The sequence below is a fragment of the Microtus pennsylvanicus genome, chromosome X, assembly GCF_037038515.1.
Source record: "Microtus pennsylvanicus isolate mMicPen1 chromosome X, mMicPen1.hap1, whole genome shotgun sequence".
NCBI classification, from domain to species: domain Eukaryota; kingdom Metazoa; phylum Chordata; class Mammalia; order Rodentia; family Cricetidae; genus Microtus; species Microtus pennsylvanicus.
In genome coordinates this window covers 18,235,580-18,245,874 of record NC_134601.1, presented here as the reverse complement: position 1 = coordinate 18,245,874, position 10,295 = coordinate 18,235,580, and the positions used below count along the sequence as shown (strand labels likewise).

The following is a 10,295-nucleotide window of genomic DNA, read 5'->3' as shown; positions in this document are numbered from 1 at the left end:
CTACAAACGGAGAGTTTGGTGTTTCGTGAAATAAGCCAGCACCAGAGACGACAGTCAGCTGTTTTCTCTCATTTGAGGATCCCGGATTATAAATAGGTCCATAAAATGATATCACCCGAACTCAGAAGGGAGACTGGGGAGAGGCAGGCAATGGCCAATAGAGGGGAAGGTTTGAGGAGTGGAGGCCAACTCTGGAGGTGGAGTGTGGTCACGTGGCATGAAGGTTGAAGAGACACTGCTGGGTACTAGAGGAGGAGTAAGTAGTGGGAGGGGATTGAGGAAGGAGGAGAGTGAATAAGGTTGTAGTTCAGGAAAGACGGCTGGGCACACCTTTATGAAACCCGTCAGTGCTGTACAGTCAATGGGCTCCGGTCAACATGTAGTATACAAACCCCTAGGCTGTCACAATGTAACAAAAAAGCGACTGCTTGCTGAGAGGAGACTCTTTGTGGAGCCCAGTGCAGTTGGGCTGGGAAGGGCAGGGATGCAGTTTTCATGAGTCATAGAGCACCCAGCCTGAGGTTGGTTTCCTGGGGATATGGCTGACTTTGAGTCACCCACGCTCCAGTAAGTAACCCTTAACCGTGTGCCCATATGTATCTGCAGTGAGCTCTTTGGTTCACTGTGAAAACCTGAATAAAGGAATAAGACCAATGACCCGGGAGAGGCAAATCCGACTTTGCCTCACATGAGCGCTGGTCTCTCCGAAATCGCGTGCTTCGCCTGCCTTTCCTTCAGAGCGAAGTTAGGATGTTTGTCCTCAGTTAAGGATTCTTGTGTGCATTTTCCACACGGAGCCTGTTCAGAAGAGGATACGGGATTTCAAAGGTGTGTTTGAGCAGGTCTTGCTAGTCCAGGAGCTTTCTTTCCGACCCTACAACTCAAGCGTGGTGAGAACGTGGTCGCCTGTCAACAGGACAACAGGAGTCTGTTAACAGTTCTGTCGCTCAGGGGATGGATTTTTATCATCATTATTATTAATTTTTGGAAGAGTAAATTGCCATTTTCGTCTAGGGGCTACCTTTAGCTTAACTTTTCACTAGCTGCTCTGAACAGGGGGATGTTGCAGCTGTCACCGAGGCGGGGAGAGGGGGGGGAGAGTGTCCTGCTTCCTGCATTGCACTGGAGATGATGGGCAAGCAGGTTGATCTCTGCCTTTTATCTTACTGCACGAATGGTATGTGGCATTTCTGAGCTGTTTTTCACGTTGTGAAATAAGTCACTTTTCTGGCTTTCCAAAGTTGCCCTCCTCCAGGAACCCCTGCCCAAGAAGGGCTTGGAGAGCAGCATTTAGGCCATACACACCCGTGAGCCTGTCAGGGAATGGTGAAGGCAGCCAGGCCATGGCCCGGCAAGAAGAGTGTCATGGCGTGTGAACGAACATCAGCATCACGCATGCCACACTAGCTTGTGGTCTGTCGTCCACGGTAACCAAGTCAGAGTACCAAACGTCCCTCAAGCTGAGACAGCTGTTTTTATTACTTGTGTAGGTGACCCTAAAACAGCATTACAAGAGAGGCATCCTCAATTCTTTGCCGGTGTAAAGGGTCAGTTTATGCAAGCAAGGATGTCCGACAGCATTCCTTCTTTGTGGTGCAAATGAACTGCTTGGTTTTTGAGGTTTCCAGAAAACGGTTTGTCAGTGGTGGTCACTCGTCAAAGCACGATGCCCCCATATCTGTATTGCTAGCACAGAGGAGGTAGAGGCGGGAGAATCCAGAACCGGAGGTCGTGCTTGCTTACCTCTCAGGTTTGAGACCGGCCTGGGCTATGCAAGAGGCTGTCTAAAATTTAAGAAAAGAAAAATAGAACAAAGAACAAAATGAACACCAAATCTGTACATACTCCTTCCTGTTACCCTGTAGGTGGTATGTCAGGGATGAAAGAGCGCCTCTTCCTGAGGATATTTGATTTAAAGAGATACCATTTCCTTTGTCGTCTAGGGGACATTACCCGGTTCTTCCTGGCAAAGAGGAAGCAGTTTGAAAAGGATATACATGCCTCTTTCAGAATCCTGAATGCAAACCTCCACAGTATTTTCAAAGCGCAGCAGAAGTCAAGGTAAAGTTGTGACCGACCCTCTGTAAAGGAAACCTGTACAGCTTTCGCTCTTCCTTCCAAAGTCACTCCCGCCTGCCATTGTGACACTGCTGAGTGGAGTCGCTAATGGGACCTAGGTAGCACTGCATTTTCTCTGTGAGCTAGTCCTGTCCATAGCTGGAGGACCGCCCCCCTCGTTTATGCCGCTCAGGTGTGTTAGCTGCAGCAGGACTGGTAAGAGAACAGTTCCTCACTTCTCAGATGACAATACAGATAATGTCCTGTGAGGAAGGCCAGGCCTCTGTGGTCCTCAAAACTGTACCTTTTAGGATGTGCCATCGGCGCTCTCTTTGGTAAATCGTCGTCCCCGCGTGGGGAAATGGTTCTGTGCACTCTTTGTGTATGTGACTCCGAGAAGATGAAGGATATGTTGCCTTGAGTGCACGGACTTGGGCTCTCAGGATCTCTAGGTTACTCCATAAGGGGAAGGGAAGATGAATCTAATTTTAAACCGGAAATGCAATCTTGGGAAACGTATGCCTCCAAGCATCCTCGGTGTGCGAGAGGGAAGACGCACAAAGTGATGACACCGGTGGTAGCAAATTAAGACAAGTTCTTCTGGGACGAGAGTGATATTTCCGTCTCTCAGGGGACAGTTTAATTCATGTCCCCTTTCTCTTTTGCGCCTGGCTCTTGTCTCAAAATGTGAAGTGTGCCCGTCCTTGCCATAGCCTCACACAGCGTGACAGCGCTCAGTAATTGTGACTGTGTTTCACAGGCAAGAGCTTCAGGCCATGCACTCCCAGATGTTTGAGTCGCTGCATCAGGGGTGGCTGGACGATGTGGAGAGTTCAAGGGAGCAAGAAGATCACCTCGCTGTGAGTGTCGCTCTTAGCTTTGAATAGAGCCACCTTGTCTGTTTCCGAAGTGGCAGGGCTTTGATGCTTCGATGCTGCTGCTTATCGCCACGGAAAGGTACCCAACAGGACAGGACGGGACATGAGCATAGGGAGACAGGGAGGGTGGTGCTTGTGTCCCCGAGAGACTGGCCGTCCATTCCAGCTTGCTTCTTTTTCTGTGGAGGGGTGGTGTGGTCTTGGCTTAGGAGCCAGCATAGGAGGGAGGCAGAGTAGGCACTGCTTGGAGACCGCAGGAGAAGGGATGGGCTTGGGTGCTCAGAGGGAAAGCTATACCATCCCTGCAGTGCAGATGCCAAAGGTGCAGGACAGGGTGAGGGTGCGGTCCCAGGTAGACTTTTGACACAGTGACTAGGGAGGCAGAGTGAGAGCAGTCCCTGTCTCTGTGGCAGAGCAGGTGGAGGCTTAGCGTTCAGAGGTAGCTAAGTGTTCATGGACAGAGTAGTGCTGTCTTTGAGGAGTCTTTCATCCTGATGGAGGACAGGGCGGTACTCCCAAAGATGCTGACTTCCAAAAGTAGGGAAGCAGAGCCTGGAATCTGAGGGAGATGGGACAGATTCCAGTCTGGCAGTGAGGAGCATGTTCTCCGGACCCCACTGATTGCCATGCATCCATAGTCCTGCTGCTTGCTCCTCATGAAAGCTCAGAAAATAAGTCACCTCCCTGCCTCAGTTTCCTAGGAGGGTGAAAGCAGAGCCGTGAAGAATCCCCGCCTTTCTAGACTTTGTGTATAGAGTGCTTGCAGTTTTTGACATGTTGCTGTGGAATGTTTGACCACAGGAGCTGCAGTATGTTTGCTATTCGTCTTCCCTGCCCTTCTTACTAGGTCGATAATACAGTTGATGGGATGAGGTCACACTCCAGGGAATGACTGATTGATGAAGAACTTTGTTGGGGGGGTTGGGAGAAGGGATTCCTTGGAAGCTAGTCCATGCCCTCGGTGTCTTAAAAATACTTTATGAATAAACAAAGGAACGTTTTGTGCTTAATTTTGGTGAGTGAGGTGGGAATCCACAGATGAGGTTGGTCTTATGTTAATTTCAAACTGAATAATGATTTTATAGTATTTTTGCACCAGCTAGACGGACTATCTCCCTCTGTGACAGGTCAGGTCTTGTTATGTTGCTTTTGGCACTGAAGGGCATGTCTTCAAACGCGTTCTTGAAATGTCAGCACACAAAACATCACGGGAAGCGATTTCTGTGACTGGCAGCAGGGTTGGATGTTCCCTTGTACTGACATTTTGTCATTGTTCTCCTACGTTTCAGCTTATAACTGGAAAGCAGATGAAGATTTTACAGAAAGCTATAGGGGATCACGAAACCACGATTGGAAACGCTAAAGATTTACGTGACACATTTTTGAAGGTCTGGTAGATTGCACTTGTCAACAGAACACACCCCTATGCCATGCCACGTGTCTATAAAAGGAGAAGACAGATTGGCCCTTTCTCAGCTTGTGGGAGAAGTAATTAGTTTTGCAGAGCATGATCACACTCTCTTGGGAAATTTTTCCCCACACCTAGGAGCGATGCTAAGGTTTGTGTGACCTGGAAAGCCGATGACAGTGTCGGGGGCAGCTTTCTAGCACAGGAGCTGGTGATGAGAGCTCTGCTTAGAGAGGATCACAGTGCATCGCAGTGATGAGTTATGAACCTCCGGTGACATTGCGATGGAGATTGGCACGTCTGGGGATCCTTCTGGTTTTCTCTGACTGTTTGGATTGGACAGATCAGTGAAATACACAATGGGCAAGGGTAGCTTTTATTTTCTTTCATACATTTATAGTCTTCCGACATTAGCATTGTTCTCCAGTGTTGGTGGTCCTGCGTTTCAGCATCTCCCCAAGAGATGTGGGAAATGAAAAAACTGGTAGAGGGTTAATCCTCTTTGAACTGCGAGCTGGCAGTTCTACCCTTGCTGAAGCTCCAGGTCCTAAGTGACCTCTGTATATCCAGGGATTGAGGCAGCCCTTCAATGGGAATTCTTTTTGATGCTCTCATTAAAATGCTCTGTGAAAGATCTCTCCTCAGACCCGACTCAGATGCCCTATCTAAAGTGCTCCATGTGTCATAATAAATTGAATGTTTTCAGGATGCTGGCGAGAAGCTAGGTCTGTCTTCTCTGAGCAAGTGTGAGTACCCCTGTTGGTATGCTAGTGAATATTCCTAGCACCCCCTTGTACTCCAGGAATGTGCCTATAAGCCCAGAGTGGTGAGGGTAGAGACAAACAGATCCCTAGGGCTTGTGGAATCCCGAGAATCTGTGTTCAGTACATTTGACATTTATCTTCCTTGGTGTGTCCTTGTTGAGTCTTTGCGAGCATATTCCCAGTGTGTAGGTACCAGGAAGGTCAGACTTTAGGCTCAGTTCCCCTAGGGCTTGAGTTACAGCGGGTTGTGAGCTACCCAATGTCTGGGGTGGCTAGCTGAATCCCAGTCTTCTGGAACCACAGCTGGAGCTGTCAACCATGGAGCCATCTCTCCAGCCCTGTTCAGCACACTTGAAATTGCTTGACATTTTACCCGGAGTTTGTGAGCTAAGCCTATTCTTTGTGTAGATTACAGAAATGAATCTATAATGGAGAACAAAAGCCTTCTGGGAGGGGAGAGAGGAAGGATGATCACAATCTCCTGTCCTTCCGGTCCTGTGGCTCTGCCTACCACTCTTTGTCCCAAATTTTCATGGTGAATTCTTTTCTAGTCTTCCTTTGAAGGCCAACCTGATGGATTTTTTTTTTACAAAAATGTTACTTGTGTGTGTGTGTGTGTGTGTTTGTGTGTGTGTGTGCGCACGCATGCACCTGTACACAGATAGGACAGAGGATAGACCTTGGGAGTGAGTCCTGAAGTTGTTGGACCTGGAGATTGGACCCAACTCATCAGGCCTGGTGGACCGTGCCTGTTCAGCCATCCTACTAGCCCAATGACTTTACTACCACATACATCCCTCCATCCCTCCTCCCTCCCTCCTTCCATTCCTGCTCCCTCCCTCCCTCCTCCCTCCCTCCCTCCATCCTTCCTCTCCCTCCCTAGTATTCCCTTCCTCCTCTTGTGTTTCACCCTCACCCTTGCCGTGTGTGTGACTGTGTAGGGCAAAGGTTGACACTGCGTATCATCTGTAACCCCTCTTTTCCCAGACAGGATGTGATATTTATTACTGAACATGATTTAGTAGGGTAGAAGGTAGCACCACAGTAGAAGCCCCGAGGAGTGCGGGTCCCGCCAATGCCCGTGGGACCAGGATTGGTGTTGCAGCTGACCCCTCGGCCATCAGGAACGAGTCACTTCTCAGCGACTGTGTCCTTCAGATCAATCTACATTCAGTTTAGTGAAGCCTCACCTCTTTGAGAGAGACAGACAAAGAAGAACTCAGTGAGGAGGACCAGGGCAAGAAAGTGGGAGGAAGGGGCTTAATAACACCACTTGCCTCTGGCAGCACGAAGAGCTTGAACTTGGCTTTACGTAGGGCCTCCATCCGATGTTCCTTATTCTGAGGCATGATTCAGGTGGACGCGATGGCCTGGACAGTGAGACCCCTGGCCGTGGTGGCCTGAGGCTTCCCTAGGGCACAGCGAATAGTTGTCTGGGGCCTAGATTGGAGGCGACATTGAGGTCAGAGCTCGAAGAGCCTTCAGAAGATTGTCTCCAAGGTCCCTTCGGGGAGCCCATACAGGCAACAGGATAAGGTCACTCCGAACGAGTGTGTTGTTGGCAACCATTGCACACCAGGCCCCAGTGAGAAGCTGCTGGCAACCATTGTACAGTGGGCTCTGCTGAGAAAGGGGACCTCCCGTGAAGCTTAGTTGGCTGCAGATTTACCTTATCTTTTAAGACACAGTCTCTCAGTGAACATGAAACTCACTGATTTTGTCAGGCGGAGTGACCAGAGAGCTTTGCGGATGGATCCAGCACTCTGTCCTCCATACCAGACATGCTGGCTCTAGGCTTTAAGAGTATTGCTGTGCCTGGATTTTCTGTGGGCGCTGGTGATCTGAACTCAGGTTCTCATGTTTGCATGGAAAACCTAACCCACTGAGCCACGATCCTTGCCCACCTTTAATTTTATGGTCAGTAACATTAGTGTTAGAAATGAATGACATCTGCGGTGCCATTTCGTCCCACGTACACATGTGCATGGATGGTGTGCAGCCTCGCCATACTGCTACCTTCTCCCTGCTCTCAGATGCTACATCTCACAAACCTCTTCACAGCCTGGCCTATCCTACTTTCTGCTCCCTGGGTTTCATTATGTTTGTTTGGTTGGTTGGTTTCATTATGAGACAAAAGGGAACATGTGACACTTGGCGTGGCTCTCTTGCTGTTATGTGATGTCCCGTTGCATCCATTTGCCTGTGGATAACAGGCTTTCCTTTGCTCGTCCCTCATGCGAATGTGCCATGTCATGTATGTGTTAAATACTGTATGCTGTATGTGACACAGCATTTTCTTCATGCCGTATTGTGTTGATGGCCACCCAGGATACTTCCTTGAGCTTATCAATGTCTCCTCTAACTATAAGGCAGCCTGTCTTTGTTGGTCTATGTTGTCAGCGTGGATGGACTGACAGACGCCTAGGGTAAGATTAGGGAAGCTCACTTCTGGTGTGTCTGTTCTAGAACCATTGTCAGAGAGGACGGATTTCCAGGAGAGTAATGGGAAGGTCTCTCCCTGGGTGTGGATTTTCCATGCAGTAGTCTGGGAGCCCAGGCAGAATTAAAGAAGAGAAAGCCTGCCAGGGCAGCCTAGCTCCATCCTTCCTGAGCTAGAGCATGTAGTACCGTCACCATCACTCGTGGCCACAAGACTCCAGAGCCTCCAGCCATCTAATGGAGATGCACAGCAACTACAGTCCAGGGAGCTTCCAGGCCTGGATTGCAGCTACATCATTTGTTCTCCTTGAGCCGAGGCTTCCAGCTTGTCAGTTTAGCTGATACTGAATTATCCCACTGTCTGGCATGAAGAAAGCCATTTGTGGACAATCCAGCACCCAATTGGGTAAGGCATTCAAAGAATTCCAGCCACCCCGTGAATGTGTGTGTGTGTCTGTGTGTCTGTGTGTGTACATTTCTCTATTGGTTCTATTCACCTAGACAACCCTGACTTATACCGGATTCTCTCCTATGTGTGTATTAGGATGAGGGGTTTAAGTTTAATTGGCCATGTTCATTAGGTGAAGCAAAGGGGGCTTCTGATTGCTGGACTTTGGTAGTCAACCTCAGGAAGAGGAAGTGACCACATGAGTGAATGGACCTTGGTGGCTAGCTTTAGGAATGTCATCTAACAGTCTTCAGCAAGGCAGAGGGAATGGGAGAGAAGGGCAAAGCCTGCCAGAGCCATGCACACCAATTTCAAGCTAGCCAGAGTCCCTTCAGCCATTCACGTTGGTGCCAGGACTAGAGAGAGCAAACTCGACATGGCACCTTTTGAGAGTCCTTAAACGCGTGGATTGCAACGTGAGGGCTGCAGACCCTCGGGGGTGGGGTGTCAAATGATCCTCTCACAGGGGTCTCCCGAGGCCATCGGAAAATGCAGATATTTCCATTTCTGTTCATAACAGTAGCAAAATTAGAGTTATGCAGTAGCAATGAAAACGACGTTTTGGTTGGGGTCACCACAACACGAGGGACTGTATTAAAGGGTTGCAGCATTAGGAAGGTTGAGAACCACTGCTTTACACTCTCAAAGCCCACCTCCAGTGACACACCTCTGCCCACAAGTCCAACCTTCCTGAGCCTCCCCAAAAGCAACACCAACTCGGGAACAAGAATTGAAATATCTGAGACTATGGAGGTGCATCCCCTTCTGACTACCATAGCCCTAATGCAGCTGAAGGCATTGCAGCCATGAATCAAGCCTCACGATAAGGGCCCTTATGGGGGGACACGCCCTGGAAAGCCTCCTCGAATCTAATACTTGGGCCCTGTTGGTCCCTGCTTCATGCATGCGTCTATGTGCTGGACAGCCTCCCTCGTGAGCACACATTCTCCTGGTCTGCCTCATGCAGGCACGCCTCTGAGGCCTCTCTCGGGCATGGCTCACGCATGAGCCTGCCGTGCTCACCTTTATGCCTGCTAAGCCCGCCACTCACGTGGGCATGTGCTAGGCCCTACCTGCTGAAACACCCTCTCCCAGCCAATCATAGAGATGCAATCTTGGGGAGGAGAGGGACTGGTTCCATATGTCCTCTTTCTGAGGAGAAAGGCACTGGGGTGATAATGGCTAGGTGGGTGATCGGATATTGGGGGATGCTGTGTTGAGGTTTTGTGGGTAATGAGAGAAATGAAAAACCGGTCAGACTGATCTAATTGCTTTCCACCACGCTGTTTAGGCTAGGCTAAAACATTTCATATGTGACAAGGGCCATCTAGTAGGAGACAGTAGCATATGGCAGAGCATTGCCTCAAGGATAGCCTAGAACTGGCCAATTAAAAATATGTCCAAAGTATGCTTCATCTACATACCCCAAGGACAGATAGGAACCGGCCAACCGAGGACATACGTATGTCCATACTTCATTTGTGTAATGATACGCTTATTGAATATCGCACCCTTTTGTCTCGATCCCTAGACTGGGTTAGGGGTCCAGGAGGGACCCCTGAGAGATTCTACCTGAGGTCTGACTGTTCGCTTTCAGAAGCTTCTGGACGGAATTGGGGAGGGAGAGGATAGGGAGCCACCTGTGGAATTTATACCTTTGACTTGGAGTGTCTTTCGACATCTCCCACCTTGGAGGAAGGATGGTCTTCCCCTGGAATTCCAGGAAGCCTTGAGAGTCTGGTCGTCTTAATTTGTCTTGTGATTATTCTCGTTCGCTTCCTTTGTGGGATATTTCCCTATCTTCCCAGACCCGGAACTAACATAACCAACAACATGGGAGTGACTTGCTCTGCTCCTTTGGATTTAACCCTTGCACACTGGCAGGACGTGCAGGACACCGCGAACTACAATAGCTAGCGTGACTGTGAAGTAGCGTAAGTGGGTAACATTTTGCTCTGTTGAATGGCCTACTTTCAATGTTGGCTGGCCGGCAGAGGGGTAGAGGAAATAGATTGTCGTCCCCAAACTGGTCACCCAGACCAGGTTCTTTACATTGTGACTTAGCAGGGATTGATAGATCCGGTGGAGAGTCCCTGTCCTTGGGTTAAACAGAGTCAGGCTTACCTGTTGATGCCAGACTGTGGTCTCCTTCCTGCCTTTAGTTTCCTTCCTCTCTGAAATCCAATGGTGGCTGGTGGCTGTTTGGAGAGGCTAAGGAGATGAGGCCTTGCTGAGGGAAGGAAGTATGTCGCTGGGGTGTGTGTGTGGGGGGGTGGCCTTCAGGTTTCAAAAGCCTCCTT

General features: G+C 49.4%; 1 protein-coding gene and 1 pseudogene across 1 annotated transcript; one reads left to right on the top strand and one right to left on the bottom strand.

Annotated features, from left to right (window-relative positions):
• Window positions 1-538: 538 nt before the first annotated feature.
• Window positions 539-4,444, top strand: LOC142840251 (X-linked lymphocyte-regulated protein 5C-like). The gene is made up of 5 exons (XM_075956855.1): window positions 539-567; window positions 770-828; window positions 1,944-2,061; window positions 2,819-2,918; window positions 4,226-4,444. Exons 1-5 carry the CDS (start codon window positions 539-541, stop codon window positions 4,331-4,333), a joined length of 414 nt encoding a protein of 137 aa, XP_075812970.1. The 3' UTR covers window positions 4,334-4,444.
• A 2,151-nt stretch (window positions 4,445-6,595) lies between these two features.
• On the bottom strand, window positions 6,596-6,771 carry LOC142841867 (small nucleolar RNA SNORA70; annotated as a pseudogene).
• Window positions 6,772-10,295: the final 3,524 nt, after the last annotated feature.